At 47.2% G+C, this 23,658-nt stretch overlaps 1 protein-coding gene across 3 annotated transcripts; it reads left to right on the top strand.

Annotated features, from left to right (window-relative positions):
* The first annotated feature begins 3,044 nt into the window (after nt 1–3,044).
* Nucleotides 3,045–21,813, top strand: PAX9 (paired box 9). Of its 3 annotated transcripts, none has more exons than XM_046655395.1 (5): nt 3,045–3,275; nt 7,099–7,483; nt 8,226–8,852; nt 11,750–11,892; nt 20,810–21,813. In XM_046655395.1, the coding sequence occupies exons 2-5, from the start codon at nt 7,480–7,482 to the stop codon at nt 21,062–21,064; spliced, it is 1,029 nt and encodes a 342-aa protein (XP_046511351.1). In that variant the 5' UTR covers nt 3,045–3,275; nt 7,099–7,479; the 3' UTR covers nt 21,065–21,813. The 3 variants fall into 3 exon arrangements, with proteins under 3 accessions (XP_046511351.1, XP_046511352.1, XP_046511350.1); XM_046655396.1 differs by having other exon boundaries at nt 7,091–7,483; nt 11,753–11,892; XM_046655394.1 differs by having other exon boundaries at nt 7,091–7,483.
* The last annotated feature ends 1,845 nt before the right edge of the window (nt 21,814–23,658 follow it).

Here is a 23,658-nt window from a genome sequence, read left to right as displayed (position 1 = left end):
GCTGCAAGAATACAGTCAGGCTCCTCCTGGCCTTCAGAGCCCTGGTGACCCCAGCCAGGAGGCCGGCGGCCAGATCCTGGTGTGGATCGCGGTTTCTGCCCGAAACCTGAAAATATCAGCTTGGGATTTCCCCATCCAGGTCCTCGGTCCCGACTGGGAGGTGCCCCCCGCCCATCCTTGCTCAAGGGACAACGATCGAGCGAATTCTGCGTGGACCACGGCTAAAGAGCATTTTCCCAAGCCAATAAAAGTGACTCCTGCTCCCAACAATTTCGCGGCTTTATTTTCTCCTGGCTAACACCTTTCCCAGGGTGCGCTGAAATCCCTTTATCATTATAGATTTTTTAATGAAGTGATTTTATTTCTCCGCTGTATTCAGGATAACGAAAAGGCTTGAGCCGAGCTCTGCACCCCACAGCAAAGCAAACGTAACTACCGTAGCCCAGACTCGGGGGAGCGAGCATGGCTAGCAACCACGTGTACTTCGGAGCCGCTTGGGCCCTGCTAGCTGTATGAATTACGGGTTCTAATTTTATGGCATCTCGGCTCCTCCTGGTTTGTCCCCACTATAGCGGTCTTAAAAAGAAGCACCCACAGGCACACACCAGAATGAATTCCCGGGAAAGACAAAGGTGGATTTCTCTGCCTGTCGGTCGATAAGCTGAGAGCGCACAGGGAGCCAGATGGGCATGTCCCGGCAGTCGGGAATAAATCTCAGCGGAGAGCAGCGCCTTCCCAATTCTTCCCGGTCCTCGCCGTACCCCTGTCCCTGCCGGTCGACCGCGGCGCTCCCTGGGGACGCTGTAGAGCTATTCAGTAGCTGCTGCCGGCGCCTCCCTGGCCTGGGGTAGCCTGGCCAGCAGATAGTGCATGGTGCATGCAGCCCTCGCCCGGTCAGTCCTGACCTCCTCGGCAAGGAGTCCTCGCGCATGGTGTGGATGCGTAGGGTGCAGGCCCTCTGCCCCAGCTCGAGTGCCGCCTTAGGCGGGTTTCTCTCCTCTAAGTCGTGGAGGTGGGAAAGGGGGTGTCCACTTGCCGTGCAGATACCTGTGGTAAGGGGGCTTCTCTTGGGGCTTTAGCACCAGCTGTTCCTGCAGAATAGGGAAATGGCGAGATCAATGACATTGGGGGGCATAGTGGGATTGACACCCCCGTCTACTTATTAATCGTGTGATCTCATTTAATCTAAATGTCTTGTGTGCTCTTCTTTACTCTGTCTCTCTTTTATCTGTAGTGAAACGGGGAAGATAATAATATCTCCTTTGTAAAGTTATTGTGGCAAATGGTAGGATGAGCTTTCCTGGCCCAGAACCTCTTGGCAGTTTCCGGCTTTCCCGCCGCAGCGCAGAGATAACTCACAGGCAGGGCCGGTGAGGAGGCCCTGGGGACCGCGAGAGGATCCAGCCCGGCGTCCTGTGGAATATGGGCTTTCAGCGAATCATGAAAAGACTGAGGCTCTGGTTTTCCTTGGAACGTGGTGGAGAAAGGTAGGAGGATCTGGATCCCAGTGCAGAGTTGACTGTGGGGGAGGCATTGCAAGGGGGAACTAAAAATTTCGGGCCATCGAAATTCTGTGGATTTTCAAAGGCCTTTCCCAACCTTGGCAAAAATTACTGTGGGAGCGCGATCAACTCTGACCTGTAGGTGGCGCAATGACGAGGTGACTCGGCCGGGAAAGAAGACCGCGGGAAATTTTACGTGACTCGGCCCCGACTCTCAGCTCCCAGCCTCCGCTTCTCGTTTTCGGAGGGACAGCGAGGATAGTGCAGCATGAGTCTCCGCTCTCGGGGTCAGCGCGGGGCTGGTTGGGGGGTGACATTAGTCCGGAGAAGGCGGCAGGTGGGAAATCCCGCGCCTCGCCCGCGCCGCGCCACCACTCTCCACCGCCCCAGCGTGGGGACTCGCGGGCGGCGCAGGACCCGGGGCGTTCTCGGGGGCGTCGTCCCGCCCGCAGTCCGAGGGGACCGCGAAGGGAGAGAGCCTGGGTTCTCTGCATCTCTGAAAATGGGAGGAACGCTCCGCTTAGCTCGGAGACGTTGGCCCCGCAGGTTGATTCCCGCTCCTCGAAGCCTGCAGGCAACCCCAACCTTGCAATAAAACTGCGTTCAACGTAACCTGGACCACGGCGGGGGGCCCGAAGGGCTTTGCATTTGCTTGAGAGCAGAAACCAAAGCTTAGAGGCGCAGCCTGTTTCACGTTCATCTTTTCCAGACACCCTTTGGGCCAATCGGAGTCTTCGCAAGGAGGCATCCCCACTGCCCTCGCACGGACCCTGAGGGCAGGGTCTTGAAGAACCCCGAAATCCTGCCTTGCCCACAAGCAGTTAGTTGCAAGTCTCTTGAGTCTCCGCAGCTGAAGGCTGTAGAATGACCGCGGACGGTGTCCACTCGTCACCGCTCAGCCGCGCGGCTTCTACAGATGCTTGAACCCAGGCAGAGCGAAGTCCCCCCTCCCGCGGGCTTGAGGCTCGGCCTGGCCTCCCCGTAGGGATCTTCCCGGCCCCTGCCCCCAGCCTGGATCCGACCCTCGATTGCACTTGCCATCCCTAAGCCACGAGTTTTGCACAGAAATGTGTTCTCTTTCATTTGCGGATTTAATAAACAAATGTAACCATATCACATGGGGCTCCGCGCCGTCCTTCTGAAAGCAATTCCGCTGTTGAAAACTGAAAAATGGGTGTAATTTGCTTTCAGAAAGTGATGTTAGGGTCACGGCAATTTCCCGGGCCGTTATTTATTTTTACTTTAAACTCTTTAGGGAAGATTTGCTTATGTACTCGGAAACCTTCCAATGCGAGGGTACCAGCAATCCCGCTCGCCTTCATCGCGGGGGGAGGGGCTGGAGAACAATTACTGAGTGACGCTAATACGGGGAAACTGAAAAGAAATGTCGATTGTTTTTATTGTAACAGAAGGAGTGAGCAAACAGAAAAACCAACCCCGGGTGATCGGAAACAGGCAGGCGGAGAATTGAAAGCGGGTTTCGAGCGGCAACAGGCCCCTCCCCTGCCCTCGGAAGGAGAAAGCGGGCGAGGCGCGCTTGCCGCCGCGGGCCCATCCCACAGCCCGCAGCGGGATCTCTGCGCTCCGGCCCGACCCGCCGGCTGCTCGCCTCTGGGGAAAGGGTCTTGAGCCGTGAGCATCGTCGGCGGGAAGGCGGGGAGGCCTTGGCGACTCTCGGAGAATCTTCTGGGCTCTTTTTGAGGGCCCCTGCGGCCTCTACGTGGGCTGGTTGGTTCAGCCGCGTCCGCATCCCGGCGACGTCCAGCCCGGAAGGTCAGTGTGTGGGCATCCCCCATCCCTCAGGGCCTGGCTGGGGCTGAGGGCCCCGCGGGCAGCCTCTCCCCCATCCCAAGGCTCTTTCCTTGGCCGCCGCCCCCGTCCCCGCCCGTGGCTCCCCGCGCAGGTCCGGCCGGCCCGCAGCTCAGGGTGGACCCTCCCTGGCCTTGGGCACGGGGTGCGCTTCAGGCTGCCACGTGCGGCCGCGGTCGCCAAGAGGTCGAGTGGGCGGAGGAGCGGCCGCTCACCTGCGAGGCCGGGACACAGCAGCGGGCCGATCCGGATTGGCACCGCGGCCCGAGCTTCGGAGCGCGCTTTGGCTCGGACTGGAGAAGCCCGGCCTCTTTCTCTCCACGCCGCGCGCAATCCTTCACTTACTCTGGAAGAGGAGCTCCCGCCGGGGAGCCGGATCCGAGACCTTGCCTCTACGGCATTCCCCCTCGGACGGCTGGAAGAAGTCACTGTGCTCCGAAAACTCGGCCCGGAGCTCAGGCTCGGGCTGCTCCGATCCTCGGAACTCCCCGGGCAGGGCGAGAGGCGGGGACCGCAGCCTGAGCCTCTCCCGGGGTCCCGTGTTGCTGGCAGGGGGGCGAGTTGGAGGAATCTGCTTCTTAATAGTCTCCTTTGCCAACTCTGCTCTTCAAAACCGCCATTGGGAACAGCAGGACCCTCTCCCGTGCATCCACACGCCCCCCCTCGCTGTACCCTCATCCGCCGTCGCTGACCTGCAGGTCCCGGAAGCAGGCGCCCGGCGGAGGGACCCGGGGCGTCGGCCAGGACCGCAGATCCAGGCTAGGGCTCCCCGCTCCTGCGCCGCCGGTAGCGCCCGGTCCGACATTGGCAGTCCCGGGGCGCCGTCTGCCAGGCCGCGCAAGGGGGCCTCGGAAGGAGCCGGATTCCTGTTCTTTCTCGGCTCCTCTCCTCGGACCCGGGAGGGGGGCGCCGCAGGTGACCGCCGGCGGCCCTGGGACCGCTGACAGATTTATGAAGACTTAGCATCTGGCCTGGGCCCGCAGGGGCAGGGTAGGAGTCCTGCCAGAGAGGCGGGCGGCGGCTCCAGCTCCCGCAGCCGCGTGCCCGGCCTGGCCGCCTCCGGAGCCCCGGCCGGCTGTCCTCCGCCGGTGTGCAAGGCCGCCCTGCCAGCGCGCAGCGGAGGGGCTCTCTACCCCCTGTCGCCCCCTCCTTCACACCCTCCGCCCGGCCAGCTTCCAGTCTCCCACTGAGTAAATATTTACCCAGAGAACGGGTCGCCCCTCGGAGGAGGCCTCGACAGCGTCCGGGAAGGGCTTTTGGCTTCTCCCCGGCCTGTGTCAGCTGCAGGCCTTACGGTCGTGTTTTGGTTTTGGTCTTAAATTTCTTTTAGTCAAAATTCTTCCCTTCTCTGTGTGATCTCCCGGGTCCAGACCAGGCAGTAACCAGGGGGGCGCTGACCCCAGCTGACCCTTGTTCTTTCGCTAAGTCCTGCATCCTTATGCCCACCGTTGAGGTTTACCGGCCCTTACTGTTTCTCTCTCCCTCTTTATCTCCTTCAGGTCACTTGTCTCTCGTTGGGGCTTATTGGGTCGCCGGCTACCTAGCCACGGCTAGATATCCGGGAGTTTTCAGCGTCACTTCTTCCTCTAGGATCCCGCGCTCTGTCCCTTGAAGCTTCGACTCCTCTTGCCCCCAGAGCCCCGGCGTCAGCTTGCTGCGCCTAGTTAATGTCCCCAAACATCCCAGACTCTTCGCGCGCTCCTGGGAATGCGCTGAGCCGAGAGCGCCGAGCGCCCGCGCCTGCCTGCGTGACGAGGGCCTGCCGCGCTCCGAGGGGCGCGCAGCCGGGGTCCACAGCAGCTGAGACCACGCGCGGCCACCGCCAAGTCCAGCAGGTGGAAATGGAGAGACAGCAGCGGACCTGCTGGAGAGCGCGAGAGATGTGAGGCAGCTGAAGGAGTGGGGGCGAAGGAGAGGGAGTTGTGTGTTAGATAGGTCCTAAAGAATGCGAGTCTCTGGACCACTCCGGGCTGGTACTGTAGAACCCTAAAGCCCTCACAGAGCGCAGACACACACGGTGGCACTGGGTCTTGCCAGCGCGGAGGGAGAACAGCCTTTTACCGACATCGCAGCCCCGCAGAGTCGACGGAGCTGGGCACGCACGAGCTGAGCACAGTGTCAGTGCAGAGGTCGCTACTCGCTAGGTGTCTGTAGGGGGAGGGGAAGGGGGATTCTTGATCAAGATGCCCAGCGAGTTCATTCCTAAGCCTAAGCCTAAGGCAAAGTTGTTAACTCCCCTCGGATAGTGCAGTCTCAACTAATTTGCACCCCATCCCCAAGAAGGAGCCGCTGCTTTTAAAGTCTTGGATTCCCAAAGGACCTCCGCGTTGTAAAGCGCCAGGTGGTGCCACACAACAGGTATTGGGGGTCAGACCACGGTGAAATCGCTATCAAGTCAAACTTAGAGATTTTAAACAGGTGAAACAACAATCCAAAGAGGCAGACAAGTTCGACTGTTTCCATTTGTGGGCTTTTTCACAAGAACCCAGTTGTCAAGAATTAAGGGTGTTTGAATTCATCTTTATCTTTCAAATCCTTCATACTGTAAATTTGAACATATCAATGCATCCCCCTCCCCCATAGAAGCGTGAGGCTCTGGACATTACTGTTCCTTTCAAAAAGCACAGATCATCATGAGTTTTTCCTGGGTTCTTGTCACTTACTGTCTGTGGATCTGGGCCCAGTCAGCTTCCCTGTGTGTAGACCAGAACCACACACATCTCTCTGGACTGTGGGAGGATCCGCGGGAATCCTGTGTACACAGAAAGAGCGTTGTGACTAAGTAGCAGTATCAGCATCCTTGATCCGAAGCAGTACAAACTCCCTACTTTATTAACATGTTCCCCATATTGTTTTTAATTTTAACGTTCTCCATAATCCATACTCAAAACGTCAATAACTTTGGCCACCAAAAAGAGTACTGTACTCTTTAGATTAGACTTAGAGTGAACGAAAGTGAAAATTCAGAAGCAGACTTAACCGCGAGGCCTCTGGTAGCCAAATGGCAGACGCGGGAGTTACATACACGTGCGGGATGGAGGTTCACCTTCTTGAGACCAAGTCTCTTTCATATTTAAACAAAACTCCTTTGCAGCCGTTCAATGGTAGCGGGGAAACCGGCAAACGTTGGCATAGAGGACCAGCGGCCGGCTCGCTGGCTGAGCGCACGGTGTTCCACGCACCGATGGCCGTGCGCTCGCTTTGGCCGCGTGTGGTTACACTCTCTGCACACGGTGTGGCCCGCGCGTCGAGGATGCGTGGCTAAGCTTTGGCTCCACGCTCCTGCATGAACCCCCTAGAGACTGCTGTGGGGAGCTAGGTGCGGGGGCAGGAGAGGGGTCTCCACCTGGCGATAACAGTGGCCTCCATCTCTAGCTGGGTCTCCCCTAAACCTCCTCGTCCCTCCGAGGGGGCCTACCTTCTCATATCTGCGCTCTCGCCACCTGGCTAGGCTGGAGTGAGGTAGGATGGGCCGGCAACAACATTCCTCTCCTTGCAGCCCCCCGGAGCCCTGCAGGACAGACTATTCTAAGAAGCCCCCTTCCAATGACGGTGGCGCCCACCTCCCACCCAGAGTTTTAACTTCAGTTCTGAGAGGTCCGTTCCCCGCCCCCCCCCCCCCCCCAAATAAGTCTCCTCGGTCCCCTTCCCCCTTCGAGTATCTCATAAGCGGACCAAACGCTTTCATTTGCTTATTCAGCATTTTTATGAGCCTGATTTTGCTGTCTGTTTGTGCTGCCCCTGAGAAGGTGTCAAACACCCATTTTCATTGTATTTAGTCACCCAGGTGCCGAGCAGGCTTGAAAGAGTCAGCGGAAGGACTTACCGGACCGCACTGTCGCTCACTGGCCCGCACCAATCACCACGCTGCTTGTCCTCGGACCCTCCTCTTTGGGGGCGTGACCCTAATGAGTGATAGACGGAGTCGCCCGGCCCCGCTCAGCCCAGCCCACGTTGCTGCTTAGATTGAAATGCAGAACTCAAGCCTCTTTCATCGGGGCACAGACTTCCTTTTACTCCTTCCTTTTGCACTCTCGCCGCCTCCTCCTGGGGAGAAGCGGAGGCACCGGCGGCCCGGGGCAGCGACAGGCCGGGCCACTGAGGCCGTGAGAAAAGTTTCTCTCTGGGAGTGCGGAACTGGGGCCCGGTCGGTGTACTGCTCGGAGCAATGGGTGAGTGGCGGCGGGGGACGCTGTCAGAGCCGGCAAGGGAGGGAGGGAGCGAGCGGGCGAGGGAGGGAGGGAGCGCGAGGGCGCGCACTACTGAGCGCTCGCACTCTCCTTATTGACTTTGCTCGTGTTCATACAAGTTGTAGGACCCGCTAAGGGTCGGCGTCGCACAGCAGTTCAGTCTGAACGCTGGCTCCTGGGTTGCTGTTCATGCCATTTTCTGATTTTAAGAGAATAGAGGGGTGGCATCGGCAAGCCCTCCAGCCCTAGAGGCGGACCAAGTTTTCTTTCAATACACACACACACGCAAACAAAACAGAAAAAAAACCTGTGGTTTTCCCTGGCCCTTGTCTAATCGCGCAGGTCCCCGGGCGGGGCGCTGGGGATCAAGGGGCAGCGGCCCAAAGACTTTAGTGACGACCAGGCGAGAAGGGGCCGGTTGCTGGCATCAGGACCGATTTCCCCGCCTGCTTCGGAGACTTTTGAACGCTCGGAGCGGCCCTGCGTCTATTTTATTAGCGGCCATAGGCATCACCAGAATGCGGGAGGTGGTGGTCTGACTCTAGTGCGATGGTTTGGGGTCGTTTGGCTGGGCTCAAGGACCAAATGATTTGGGGAAAGCCGGGGTCCTTAGTCCGGGGCGGGTGCAACCGCCCTGCCCCCTGATGGGCGCGGAGGCCGAGTGGCAAGCGGCTGTCCCAAACTGCGGGTGCGCGTTCCCGCGTGCCGTGTGTTCATTTTGCAGAGCCAGCCTTTGGGGAGGTGAACCAGCTGGGAGGAGTATTCGTGAACGGGAGGCCGCTGCCCAACGCCATCCGGCTTCGCATCGTGGAACTGGCCCAACTGGGCATCCGACCGTGTGACATCAGCCGCCAGCTACGGGTCTCACACGGCTGCGTCAGCAAGATCCTGGCGCGCTACAACGAGACAGGCTCGATCTTGCCAGGAGCCATTGGGGGCAGCAAGCCCCGGGTCACCACCCCTACCGTGGTGAAGCACATCCGGACCTACAAGCAGAGGGACCCCGGCATCTTCGCCTGGGAGATCCGGGATCGCCTGCTGGCAGACGGCGTGTGCGACAAATATAACGTACCCTCGGTGAGCTCCATCAGCCGCATCCTGCGTAACAAGATCGGCAACTTGGCCCAACAGGGCCATTACGACTCATTCAAACAGCACCAGCCGGCGCCGCAGCCGGCGCTGCCCTATAATCACATCTACTCGTACCCCAGCCCCATCACTGCGGCCACCGCTAAGGTGCCCACGCCACCCGGGGTGCCCGCCATCCCTGGCTCAGTGGCCATGCCGCGCACCTGGCCTTCCTCCCATTCCGTCACCGACATCCTGGGCATTCGCTCCATCACCGACCAAGGTAAGGGCTCGAGGGCCGATGTGTGGATGTGCAGAGCCTCCCTCCGCACCCTAGCTGGGGTTTCTCTATCTGAGGCCTCCGGGCCCCCGTCCGTCCCACCACCGGAGGCCTTTTCCTTTGGAAATGTAAGCAGTCCTCCCAGGGGGTGTCCTGATCTCATTAACTTGAAATTCATGCCCTTCGTTTCCTTGCCACACACAGTCTCCTGCCTCATCTCAAACTACCAGACCCATAACATCCCCCCATCCCTAACACATGGTTCGCATTTTCCACCCTCCCCCGCCTCTCGCGCCACCGCAGCCTCAGACCGGCTCTCTCACTTGGAGAGCCGCGGCCGGGGCCGGACTTGGGGCGCAGCCCGGGAGGCCCGAGCCGGCGTGGGGCTGCCGGCTGCAGACACCGCTGCGGGCGGCTTGTTCGGGGATCAGATGCGGCCGCGAGGAGTCGGGCACCCTGTGGAAATTGCAGTATTCTTGGATTCTGGCAATCAGGCCAAATTTGCTCAGGCAGGAAGTTCAAATGTCACCTAATTGGTTTCATTCTTATGCTTCACTTCATTTTCCTCGGAAACCGAGGTCCCGAAGTTACTACTAGTAACCTGCATGTTACTGCATTGCTCATTCTGGGACTAATTTTCTGCTTTATTTCTCTCTCTCTCTCTCTCCCTCCCCTCCCCCTTTTATCTTAACAGTCTTCACTATATATATATATCTTAGGAAGTGGCACCAACCACCGCTGTGATGGAGCTAAAATGTATGGCGATTCCGTGCTGTCCTGTCTTCCGTTCTTTCCCGTCTCCCCCACGACTGCCACTTCCCTTTGGGGTACGCGGGTCCCAGGGAAGGCAAGTGGAAGTCTAGTCCCGGCATGTTTTCAGGGGTGCCACCCCGCTGTTCCTTTCCTTTCTCATCCTTGACCTTGCGGTGTCGTGAGTGTCTTTTCTGCTTGGTAAGAACCGTTCCCCCAGCCGTCCTGCTCAGTCGGGCTTCCGCAGGAGACCCCCGTTTGTTTTCTTTTACTGCGTTGTTAAAACAAAACACGGCGTTAACTTCTTTCTCGGTAGGGAAAAAAAAGTCAAACTGCCCTAGACGCTGAATTTAAATAAGGCAGAGATACAGAGCCTACCTTCTAATTTCTCAGCCAAAAGCCTAAAAAGCACAGAGGGAAAATGAAATAGAGACGGGGGAAATAGTTCTTTTAATTATTTCCTGCCTTTCTCGGTTGCCACCACGCTGGCACAATTATCTTTTTAAGTAATTAAAGCAGAACGCTGATTTCTCATCTTCTTGTTTTCTGACTGCGAATTTACAAGATCCTTCTAAGAGATCAGTTTTGTCTTATTCTGAACTGGTTGGAGCTTTAGCTGGAGAGAGTTTGCCCTTGATTTATAGGATAAACTGACCTCACTGACATTTAAAGGAAGGCCCTGCGCATGGGAAAGTGTGAGATCAGCAGAAAAGGGGGCTCGCAGGGGGATCTCAATTTCTTAAGATAACTTCAGGCTTGTGCCCACCGATTGCCTTTTGTCTGGGAAGGCAAAGAGAGACTGGCAGTTCAGCACCAAAACACTGTTTCCTGGTGCAAATTAGAACACAATCTAATTCTTTGGAGAGGGGGAGGAATAATGAAAAAAGACTGACAGAGTTGAAAAGAAAACTTTCCTTCCCTAGGGATCCTACAATCAGACCAAATGTCAGTTGGAAAAGTATTGGCTTATGGAGAGGAGCAACTTTTCATTCTAGATGTTGTTGATTCTGCATGCCAGCTTTAAACAACCTGTTTTCTGACAAATCTGTGAATCTAAAATGATTATATGATCACCCCGTGGAAGCACTGTGTCAGATGCAAATGTTTAAAATCAAGTTGTAGTGGCTTTGTCAAATTTAGGTCCTACACCCATAGGTCCCAAAGACAAAACACATTGCTTCCAGTCTTTAAGTATCTTCCTTTTAAAATGGCACTTTGTCACTTAAAGATGCCAGTGATTCAATATGCACAACCCTAAGTATTGTGGTAATCACTTTACACCATATAATTTTCTTCGCATCTCTGTTAAGAACATAAAGGATAACTGATGATTTTACTTACTCCTGTTTCAAAACACTTAATCCTACTTTCATTTTCTTAATCGTCTATTTCATTAAAAACACACACACACACAAAAACCTCTCTAACCTTACCACTGACATAGGTGGCATTTACAGCGGTAACTGTAGTATTTGTTTTTTGAGTCATATGCACATAACCTCACATATTTAGTGTGTAGAGATAGAGCATCAAGGGTTTGACCCACACAAGGCAGAAAACCTACGCACTTATATTTTGCATATGTATTGCAGGCATCATTTAGTTATTTGTTTGCAAAGGACTTTGCAAGTCTTTTGTTCCATCTGTTGACATAAAAAAGTGAGGACTTTTCTGAATGTCTTTGAGTACCAGCACAGGCGCGGTGAGGCCAGGACACTCCTCTCTCCATTTTCAGTCCCAGACTCTTGTCAAGCCCCAGTCGGCCCTGGGTCAGGGTGGGGAGAACCACGCATCCGACTTCACGGATTCTTTCCCAGATTTGGGAATACTGGGGGGCAACTTTCAGGCCCCTTCCACTCATTTCCCCGGGAAGCGAGGAGGGAGGTGGAACTCAAAGGCCGGTTGAAAAAGAAAAAGCGGCCTCCTGGCAGGCGTGGGTGAGAGAGCTGGGAAAGGCCTACCCGAGGCGAGTCCGCTCCACCAGCCCGGGCCGGGAGCGGAGAGGCGGCGCCCGGGCCCAGCGCCCCGGGAGGCCGAGGGCAGGGGCCGCTGAGGTCCGGGCGCGGGTGCTCGCGGGGGGCGCGTTCGGGTCGCGTCTCAGGCGGGGGCGCAGGGTCGGAGCTCCGGCTGACTCCTTCTCCTCCTCCCAGCAGTGAGCGACAGCTCCCCCTACCACAGCCCCAAGGTGGAGGAGTGGAGCAGCCTGGGCCGCGCCAGCTTCCCCGCCGCCGCCCCGCACGCGGTGAACGGGCTGGAGAAGGGAGCCTTGGAGCAGGAGGCCAAGTACGGGCAGGTGAGCAGGCGCGGGCCGCCGGCGGCCGCGGGCGGCGGGGTTGGGCGCTGCAGGACCCCAGGCCCCTTTCTGGACCTCGACCGAGGGGCAGCCCAGGCCGAGGACCCGTCGCGGCCACGAGCCCGATGCCCGGTTGCCCGGTGCGGGACAGAGGCCCGACCCTCGAGGGCGCTGTGGAGGCCTCGCCCCGCGCCGGGCCGGGTGCCTGGGAGGCGGCTCCCCGGGCGCGGCCTGGAGGCCCCTGCAGGCCTCTGGGGCCGGTGGAGCGGGGAGGCCGCGCCGGAGCCTTCCTGCCGCTCTGCTCGCCGGCGCTGCAGGGACGGGCAGGCGCTCCGGGAGGGCCGGGCCAGCGGCCTCCTTCCCGCCGAGCGCCTGCCGAGGTTGGGCCGTGCGCACGAGGCCGCGGGGCCCACGCTCGGAGCTGTTGCGCGCCCTGGCTCCCTGAACACAAGCCAGCGGGCCGGTCCTGCGACAGCGAGAGGAGGGCAAGCTGATAAACGCAGTAAAGTTACCATTGCCCCAGAAAAGGTCACGTCGGCATCTCCCAGGGGAGGTTAGTGAGAAAACCTCAAATTATACGGCCTGGCTGTGGACCGTTTAATTTCTCTTTCCCTCTGTCCCTCCCCCAACTCTCAAAAAAAAAAAAATTAAAACACCCGTGGTTTTTTTTTTTTTCCTGAGAAAAACTACGCAACCACACCAACAAAAATCCAAGAGTTTTGAGTCTAAATTCATCACCACGCTGGAGTCAGGAGCTCCAAGCTCTCACCCAAAGCCGCAGACCTTAAAGCAGCGAAAGCTTTCTTTGAGCAGACCTGAGTAGGTTTGCGAATTTCCTAATACCAAACTCCAATTCTAAAGCCTCAAAATACCCAGTTTTCGTTTTATTATTTTGAAGTCTTAAAACTTTTAATGTTTTCTTATCTGTTAAAATCAGCTCTTTAAGTGGAATGGAACTTGTTACTTTTATTCGCTTGGGAAAAAATCCTACTCGTTATTTTCTCTGACAAACTCCATTTCCACGTCCTCTTCCCTCCCTTATTTTGTTAAAATAGTCAGATACGTATTAGTAGCTCTCCTATGACAAACATCCCAGAAAACAGCAGCAAGGAGAGTCCCTTTCCTGAGTCTGTTTCTAGAATGTCAATGAGAAATTATAAGAAAGCTTGTCGTTTTCTTCGACAAAAGGGCCTGTAATTGGTAAGGAACAGGCAGTATGTACAATGGTTAGGAGCTTTCATCTTCAGGCACCACCACCGCTTAGGCAAGTTATTTAACCTTTTAGAGCCTTCATTTCTTCATCTGTAAAACGGGGAAATAGTCCCAACCTCAAGAGATGTTGACAAGAGTCAATGAGATAATGCAACCATATGGCACACACTGAACATTCATTAAATATTACCTGTGCTTACAAATGTCGGTCAGAGATTGACTTTTAAAAACAAACTTCTTTTTTAAGAGAATACTTTGTTCAGAGAGCTCATTGTCAAAAAGAATCAAGGCATTTCGTTACAAACAATAGAAAGAGTGTATATAAAGTGCCTAGTATTCATAGTAGCTAGCATTTATAGGTGCTCAGTAGGTTTTATTGGGTCATCATTTCCTGGAATAACATCGTGAAGTATAGAGTTGAGAAATAGTCTGTAATTCCCAGATATTGTTGATGAACCCAGTTTAAAAACAAAGCAATGTCATAATCCCAAAATCTCTATGATTATTTTTATTTTTACTCTCTTGAATTATAGACTTAGCATTTAAGCTTGTTTAGAAATGGTTAATTTATATATACACCTCAAACCTAAACTGATCAATTTAAAATAAAAATAGGACACTTTCAAATAATCTACTCTGTATATTCTGAAGATTAAAAATCTATTACATTTTATACACTGAATATTAAATCACTAAATTATCAGATTTATAAGAGCAAGTAACTTAAATGTGTTCAAATCAGTATTGTTTTAAATACTTAGAACAAGTTAAATTTTTTTCTAGAAGAAGATATTTGAATCAAACTTAAATTTGGAAAGTTCTTAATTGCAATATGCTAATCTTCTGCATTGCCATGTAATAAAATAATTCAAATGATATAAAATTTCCAAACCTGAAAAGTTTAAGCACAATGAAATTGGTAGCTACTCTATTGTTATCAAAATAGTGCTTAATGCTGAAAGTGTGCTAAGTGGACACAAACTTAGGCTGTGTCATTTTGTGAGCAATTTTGGAATTTAGACATTGTTTTCCATGAGGGTAAAATTATACATTAATACTTGCTCATGAACATGCAAAGATAAGTTGTGTTGTATATGTATATGTGCATTTCTCATACCAATATTCAAAGGGCAGCTTTATTTTTACAAGTTACTTTTCAAAATGTTGTAAGCATATGTACATTTTTACAACCAAAATGTAAACTCAGGTAACAATTTTTCTCTATTTGTATTATGAACAAAATTTGAAAGTCTTCAGCAAAAAAAAATTCTAAAAGTTTTTGCACATAGTGCTTTCAGGGCATTTACAGTTGTTATCAAATAGCGCCATATTGTATGATCCTAGTTTTATTTTAGTATATAAAGGAAGAAATTGAGAATTCAGAATCATAGGACTTACAGAATAATCTTTTCCCAGAAGACACCTGTAAAATTACCAAAAGGGCTGAATTGACAACTGATTATAGGTACTATTGATTACTGTAATTTGGAGTTTCTACTTTCAGCTTAAACTGCAAAGAAAGATGTCTGCTTGCTAGTAATTAGAACCTTATGCACATTTCAGCTATACACACACCTATCTTTTGTTCTTAAAATATCTAGTTTAGAATATTCAAACTTGTCTTACACATTAATGTTACACTGCAATCAATGTTATATGGTGCCTTCGGGAGTTCTTATTGTCTACCTCTGAGGTTAGAAGAAAAAGAATACTTATTTATTTTGGCTTTTTTTCTCCCGCATTTAATATTGGGCTAGAACTCTTTAATCTCTTGTGTTTTGAATGGTAACAATGCTCCCTGGTTCCTAAGAACTGGTTGTCTTCTGCTGAAAGCATTAAACCTCTATTGAATGCAATTGCATGGCAAAAAAGCATATAGGAAAACATGGGGTGGGAATATATCTACCCTTATATGTGGTACTTAGTGAATCAATGCCTCGTTTTATTTAAACAGTTTATAAACTGTTGGATAGTTCTTGAAAAATTTTCTACACTTGGGTATACTTTCTCAGAAAAAAATGTGCATATTTGGTATTCTAATTAAAGTGATCTGAATGGTAGATTTATAAGCCTTGAGTATCTTCATTTTTGGATAGTGTATATTAACTCAGACAGCAAGTTTAATAGAACATTAGCTACAAATTAAGATGTCAGAAATGGAGAATAGTCTATAAATACTTGAACTTAAGAAAAAGTTCAGAGTTAAACAAGTTGTGAAAATAGTTGAATTTTGAGACATAAATTAATCTGAAATTCTTATGGAACATTCATTTGTACATTGTATTTGAAATAAAGATAGTACTTCAGAATCCTGCGTATAATTTTCCAGTGCATTATTTTTGAAACTGGCCGTCCTTGCAGACATACTGTTCTTGTAAAAGTATAAATGAAGATGCACTGGGTTTTTCTTCATAGCAAATAAATTAATTTTGTGTTAGAAATTTTATAATTTTGTAGAGAATGCAATCTTAGGCAAATACCAATAGTCTTTGAAATTCATAATGTTATCTATTATTAAAAACATTCTTTGATCTGGTTAGATTTTAACTATTAGTATTTTAAAACAAAATTTATGATTATGTATCAGTAAAATGTGTCATATAAAATACCAAAAAAGTGATTTAAAATTTTTTCAAGGCTACATCAATTTTAAAAACATTTGGAAACATAAAATTTAGAAAAAAATTTAAATAGCCGCTTTTCATTACCTAGAGATATTTAGATCTGCAGTGTGATAACTAAGCATAATTAAGATCCTTTTGAATGGATGTTGAAACCATATTTACAACCGTCACTTCCTCTGTCAGATTTGTTTTACTAGGTCATTGCGTAATGCATTGAGAAGGGTAGAACCAAAGTCAGAAAAGTCATTTCACCAAAAAAAGAGAAAAAATCTTGTTTATTTTCATATCGGAACCTTTTTCTTGCTTCGGATGTCAAGGTTGAAATTCTAGGTGACGCACGTCTCTATTTGTGGCTAACTCTACTTTATTATAAGCCAAGGTAAACTCCTTTTATCATAAGAGGAGGACCAGATAGAACTGAGAAGTGAATGAAAGATTGTGGGTAGAAGACTTGGCACTGCTATTTGCATTTTCTTCAAGACAGAAAATGTTGGGTAGACAATTCCCAGAATGTGAAAACCAGTCTATAACCTCTAATCGCCAGACAGTTGTCACGCCAGTTTTTTTCGTGGTCACAAGTGTTTGGATACTAATGCATTTCTTTTTTCTCTTGGGGGTGTGGGTGTGGGGGGTAATAAGTGGAACAACCATAAATCAAATAATGAAATGGCTAAGCTAGAACTTTTATTAACCTTTTCCAACAGCTTTATTCATTTTGCTTACAGTGTAATGCTTGTTCTGTGATAAAGCGTGCCTAGGTTTTTTGTTTTGTTTTTAAAGCAAGAGTATCACATCTTTTGCTTTCAAAAGGCTGCACCAACAAGTGACGATGAAATGCCTATGACGTGTCCTGTTTTGTGGGGATATGAGATGACTAAGGCTAGTCCCTGTCCTCAAACTGTTTACAGTCTCGCTGTCAATACAGCTTCTCAACATATTCATTTAAAAACATATTTTTTAAAACTGGTAAATGTACAGTTCTGACATTTTAGAACAAGTGAAATGAAAACTCATACTTCCATTCTTTCTTGCGATAACCTTAACTAGACTACATTGCATCTTGCGTATTTTTTCTGGACTATTTCCTTTAATGTCAATGAGATAAAATCTGTCTTTTTCTAAAAATATTCAACAAAGCAAGTAACTTACTTCTTCCAGGATATGCAATTTAGTCTATTTTACTTTGTCTTAGTAAATCTTGTTCTCAAAGTTAGGTGGAAGAGAGTTTGCTTCAGGGAAGACCCTTGTACGTCCCTTAGAGGAAAGGATCCTCATGACTTTCATGGAAGAACCACATGAAAAAGGGGTTGATGGGTTGAAATCTTATTTATGGAATCTTTAGGTAAAGTCATTTTCAAAAATGAGATTTCCATTACATGCCCATTGCTGGGGTTTCATTTGGAAAATTTGTTTACTCTTCCCTGGGGTTTCCATATGTTGGTTGATTTATAAATCATATTTACAATCCAATTAAATAGAGTAATTTAGCATGTTTGCTCCCACTATATTTATGGTGTGCATTTGGTAGTCTCTACTCAGCCTAACTAGCTTCTCAGATTAATTACATGCCCTTCACTGAAAACGTTAAACAGATTTGGAGAGTTTCAGTCATGTGCTCTTTCACTGGACAGAATAAACAAACATCAGTGCTACCTACAGTTGGTTTTCCTTTGCGGTGGAAAATTTTACTCTTTCAGTGATTGCTTCATAAATAACAATTACTTTACCCGGTAGAGATTTATATCTTTTACTAATGTCATGTTTCAAAATTAATAGTGAGAAAATTGATGTGTTTATTGAGTCACCAGAAGGAAGGGATAGCGAAGGTGGCAGGTACGTTTTAAAGCAGATTTAGTTCTCATCTTCTTATTCCATTTTTTTCTAAATTTCTAAATCTGAACTTTAAAAGTAAAAAGGAGAATTAATACAAAACTTTTTCACTCCAAATCCAGGTCATAATTTAACCTGAGGGAAAGCTAAGAGCTATTTTTATACTGTTTAAGTTTAAAGATTTCTATCTTCCTTTTTTTTTAAGCAAACACTCCCCTTGCCTTTTTCTACAAGCTGAGGAGGTCAAACCTCTCCCCGCTTCCCTTCCTACCCTTCCTTTCTGTAATATGGCGGGGACTGCATCACTAACATGAGCCTAAATATGTTGTGGATTTTACTGAACTTTGAAAGATGTAATACTAATAGGAATAATAACATAAAAGCAAGCTTGGTGCCTTAAGTATGAGAAACTGGACAAATATGGAAAAAAATCAGTAGTGTTTTTTACACTTGACAAACAAATGTAGTCATGGAATAAGTAAGACACCTGAAGGTAACTTGGGCCTAAATCCAATGTCCTGCCTGGCCTGCGTCCCGGGAGCATTATCTAAGAAAAGAGTCCAATCCAGCCGGGTTCCTCAGCGGGAACATCTCTGGGCAGAACGAAGTGGGTCCATGTAAGGGGACTGTAGGCATTGAACGTTTACTTCAACAGCTGAAGAGCCCAGAGTAAAGGGGTCTCATCAAAGAGCAATGGTTCCACGGGCAAGGGTGCAAGGGGAGGAAAGGGAAGATGACAAAGCAAGCATTTCAGAGAGCACTGTAATTTTGGATGATAGAACAAATACAGAGAAAAGAGAATGGGTAGGAAAATTTAGCTGTGATGAAAAATAGAACTCACCAGCACATTTTTTATGCTAACTAGAACATAGTTTCTGTCACGTATAATATTCAGTAGTCTAACCTTATGTACTTGTAAAACATTAAGCAAAAGTTTTTATTATTTTTAAAGTAATTTTGACCTTAACATTTTAATAATAACATTCTTATTTTATGATTATTGGTATATTGACATCAACATATTGGCATCAACAGTTTAAAATATTAATTAAAGCTAGAAGGGAATAGGTCAAATAAAGATGCGAACACTTTCCCATAACTGAATTGGTATCTTTCAAAAGGAATTTCTCATAGGTTATTGGGAAAATGCTAAATAAACGTGACCAGAACTATAATCTCTATGCAATGCTAGATTTCTTCTGCAATTTGATAACTCTCTATCTTCGTTCCATCTGCTGACAGCCTTAAAGTGTGTCTCCTTTGAGCCATTCTCTAATGAGCCGTTCTCATAAAGGGGGAGAAAAGGCTTCTTTTAGAAGTTAAGAAAGAGAATGAAAATTTAAGACTGAAAATTGGTTCTAGAAGAGTAAAGAATCTTTTACTAGAAAAGATGCTCTAATTTGAGCTTAAATTGCACCTATCTTTTAATTGTCCAGGAAAAGTAGCATGATTTGCTACAGAGGATCCTGCATCAGACAGGGGTGATAACTTCTTTTAACACATGGCATTGACTTGCTAATTGGCTTAGCGTAAATGGCTAAATTCCTTAATCTATATTCTTGTGTATGAAAAGAGGATAAGATTTCATTTATATTAAACACCGATGTGCAATGAATTCTTTGTTAAAAAAATATAGCATCACCCTTTGGGACATTTTAATTTCAATTGAACATTGTGTTGTACTCATGATATATTATCTTGTAATTAGTATAAGCTCAATAGGTTATAATGAGCTACGATTCATCAGTCCTCTTTATTTGATAAAATGTGTTGGATATTTCTTGGTGCTTGGGACGTAGGACATATTCCAGAAAACTTAGGTTCCTTTCCCCTTGCCCATTTTTCAAAGAACGGGCACTCTGACACACAGAACATGAAATGTGTGTTCTTATAAACCGAGGACACAAGGTTAACCCCTCTACTTTTATTCTTATTTTGTCAGAAATCCATTCTCCATGGATTACTCTAAATTGAGAAGGTCATTTTTGAGACCTCATCATCACATTCTCAAAGATGTGGAAGTGAAGATAACAACCCAGTTAACTAAACTAGAAAAGAATTTCTATGTTGCAGTTGAATCGGAAAAAGTATCTAATTAACATATGTCCACTTTTCTTACCTCTAAGAATTAAATTGGTTTTACTACTAATAATTCTATTATTTACATTATACTTTCACTAGGACACATGTTGATACATTAATTCATTCACATCACTACCAGGAAACAGGATTTACTCTTTATTTCTAAATAATGTAGAAGTTGAGGGGAAAAAATGCTCCTCAGAAGGATGCTGAGTGTTCATGCCAGAATCAGGATTAGAAATCAGGGTGTTTTTGGTGTTGTTAATAGTAACGATACCAACAATAATTTATTGGGTGCCAAGAGAGCACTGGTTTCTAGGCAGACTTGCCTGCCAGAGCAGCTACATTTTGTTTGCAAACTATGATTTTACATTTAAATTCATTTCAAAAGATTTATCCATGTAGCTTTTAAAAGTTCACGTCACAGGGCCCCAAAACTTTGCGAGCCGATTTTCCAATTTCAAAACCATGTATATGCAGTTGTTTTTATATTCAAACAGACAGTCTCTTTTTTGACAAAATAGCTCTGGAAAAAATGCCCCCAATCTTCACTTAAAAACCCTTACAAGGCAAAATGCCCGATTTTGCATGTCCTTTGTCCAACAGTCATTTTCAACTTGATGTTTTAAAATATGGCCCATGTTTTATTTAACAAAGGTTGTGCTCATTTGGAGTTTCTAAAGTGACGGCCCATGGTCCGTGCCCCTCTTTACTGAAAATGAAAGCTACCCCAGCCAGGCCCTTCACAGACGCCTCAACAAAAGAGCCAAACAAAACCCACGTCTGGGGAAGGTTGACAGCGGCATGCGGAGAGCTCAGCAGATCTGAGAGTATTTAATCACACTAGCCCTTTCCTCCCCTTGCATTTCCATCCTGTAATTCCACTAGCAAAAGCAAATACTGTGAATTTTCTGGGTTCAGCCTCCTCAAAACTTTTGTGGAAAGAATCACATCCCGTCTTTTGGCATTATGTTTGTTTAAGTACAAAGACTGTGAGTGCATTTAGAATACAATTAAGGTCAAATCTAAAAAACATCAGAAAGCAGAGTCAGAATATTGTTGGCTTCTCCTACTCAGTACTTACATTCTGCTTCTTTCTAAGAACCCGTGAAATGTCAACTGCTATAATGTGATGATTTTCACCTCTTCTCTTTTCCTGCTCCTCATAGGCACCAAATGGTCTCCCAGCTGTGAGCAGTTTTGTGTCAGCATCCAGCATGGCTCCTTATCCTCCCCCGGCCCAAGTGTCGCCTTACATGACCTACAGTGCTGCTCCTTCTGGTTATGTTGCTGGACATGGGTGGCAACATGCCAGCGGCACCCCACTTTCCCCCCACAACTGTGACATTCCCGCGTCGCTGGCGTTCAAGGGAATGCAGGCAGCCAGAGAAGGTAGTCACTCTGTCACGGCTTCCGCACTCTGATGGGAAATTCCATCTGCAGCAGCTTCACCGGGTCCCCCTCTCAGCACGCCCCCCCCCCCCTTCCCTGGTCTCGGATCCCACCCCTCCTGCCCGCCAACCCTACTGCCTCGAAAGCTGGCTTTCCGGACTCACATCCTTTGTGCTGATGACACTTAAGTACTTCTTGCCATAACTTCTCTCTCTCACAGAAAACCTGACATGACTTTAGGGTTTAAAAACAAAAGCAATGCTAAGGATTGAATGAGACATTTGTGTTGCCCACACACTGTTGTAACGTAGTGAAGAAACCTGCACCCCTCAAAGGGCTTAAGAAACTTTTTAAACTAGTCTTTGGTGAAACCACATGTGTATATTTATTCTAAATCAACCTGAACTTTTGAAACGTGCAATTGTTGAGATTTTGCAAAATCAATAAAGGAAAATACATATAGAAAAAAGTTATGCTACACCCTCTAATCAAATAAGGTGACCAAATAAGCCTTACTTCATCATTAGGAAACCAATCAATAATTGACTTGTTTGAGTGATCCTTTGTTCATTTTTAAGAGATGACTGATTTTGTTGGAAAATATATGTATAACACAAGCAATATCTGAATTTAGCTCCTCCTCGTGTTTTGACTTGGTTCCAAATACGATAATGTTTATATTTTCTATTAGTTTGTAAATATGGACTCTGGATGGTGCATTTGTGTTTTCATCCCATGGGACATCCCCCCCCCCCCCCCCCCACTTCTCTCTTTTTTTCTTTCTTTTTGCAAAGGTGACTTTCTGGCAATGTCTTTGTCTCTGTTTGGTGGTGGGCTGCTCGGGCTCCTGGACCTGGACTTGCCCCAAATTTTGTGTGTGCAGTGAAGGCTTCAGCATCTCATGAAGGACATATTCTTTCTGCAGCAGAGAACTCAAAAAAACATAAAACAAGCCAGTCTCCCATTTTGTATCCTAATCAAACAACACACATGCCAAGCGTATAAAGACAAGAGGGTGGAAAATATCTGACCAAGAAGGCTCTAAAGGAAGTCACTTAGAAACTTAAGTTTAATGTGAAACGCTTTGCAAAGACATTTAAAATGAACTTTACGTTAAGAAAACCACTGTGAAACTAAATTGTACTGTTATTGTTGGCTTACCTGTGTGTTCAGCAATCTCAGCCCAAAATTATGTTGTAATTTAAAGAAAATGGAAAATTCTGCTCTAATGAATGTAAAAATGGCTTGCTGTGAAGTTTACATGGTTGTACAGAAGCGTGTTTCACATATAGGTAAACTGGTGGTGGGATTAGAAATACAAATGCTATTTAATTTTTAAAAATTCCCTTTATTCAATTTTTGGAGTTACAGGACATAGTTTAACTGATAAATCTTTCTAGACCAATTTGTTTTTCACTTTAAAGTTAATAATGGAGCTGTGGGGTATATGTGTGTATGAGCGTGTGATTATGTGTTGTATTTTAAAACAACTGATTTTCCTGGGTAAAATTCTACAGTTTTTTTTTTATCTCTTTTGTTTAGAAATTTCTCTCTGCTTGGCGATATAGGCTTGAAAATACGTTTTTAAAACATTGGTATAACTCATCTATTGGAAAATTAATATATTGCGAGTTTTTTGGTATTAATTCTGTGCAATAACTAAAAGGGCACATCACTAGATATGGACGTTAAAGACCCACTCGCTGAGTGATTTTGATGTCTTCCTGTCTGTGCTGTGCACAGGCTACATGGCACTCCAGTTCCGTCTCATCGGTTTCATGGCTTCATTTACAACTCAGATGGCTAGATCAGCTAAGCTTTCAAATCTCTAGGATATAAACAGTAAGCGGATTTCTGACATACAAGTTATGTTCGAGAAGCTGCTTTTTTCAAGCAGCAGATAGCTTGTAGAGAGCTTTGAGCTGCATTTATTTCTAAAGCGACCCGAAATTCAGTGCTACAAACAGAGGATTATAACTTCAGGAGAAGAATAAGCAGAAGGAGCAGATGAACTCTCAGGGCCACAGTCTTCCTTTGATGTTGTAAAACTCTTATTGACATCTGGAGTTCCCAGTCTGGTGAGAAAATAGACTATAAACCGAATGGAACAAAGGTACCAGTCCAATACCTTAGTGGAGACTTTAAAACCATACCATACAGGGACTCTCCTGCCGTCCAGAAAAACTGACATAAGGTACAGAATTATTCCTTATCAAATGTTTGTAGGTGGCTATTAGGAGTCTTTAAAAAAAAATATCAATCATTTGTAAGGAAACACAACTAAATGTTATTTTCTTTATCTAAGTTAAGAAATCTCTTGTTATTATGCTATTTATAATTTTTTTCTGGTTCTTGTATTTTTAAAAGTCTAAAGTTAACAGTATCAAAGTTTTCTTCTTTTACTTTTCTTCTTTTCCCCAAGTCTTTTCTTAGCAACAGTAAATTCACATGGAGTAAACTAAAAAAGACTACAGAAAGCCCAAATACAATTTGCTATTCAAAGCAAATTATGATTTAAAGCTACTTTTAAAAATGAGAGAAGAAAAATGGGATAGGATATGGGGTTGGGATTGTTTGATTTTTAAACATTATTATTATTGGTTAATGTTGACATATTTCCTCTGTT

This window comes from Equus quagga, chromosome 2 (assembly GCF_021613505.1).
Source record: "Equus quagga isolate Etosha38 chromosome 2, UCLA_HA_Equagga_1.0, whole genome shotgun sequence".
NCBI lineage: Eukaryota > Metazoa > Chordata > Mammalia > Perissodactyla > Equidae > Equus > Equus quagga.
Note: the sequence above shows the minus strand (reverse complement) of the source record. Positions and strands in the feature narration are given on the sequence as shown.

Excerpts from the sequence above, each read along its gene's own strand:
- PAX9 (XM_046655395.1), top strand. Across the intron at positions 8,853-11,749 it reads TCGCTCCATCACCGACCAAG|CAGTGAGCGACAGCTCCCCC; the intron begins GTAAGGGCTCGA and ends TCCTCCTCCCAG. Across the intron at positions 11,893-20,809 it reads AGGAGGCCAAGTACGGGCAG|GCACCAAATGGTCTCCCAGC; the intron begins GTGAGCAGGCGC and ends TGCTCCTCATAG.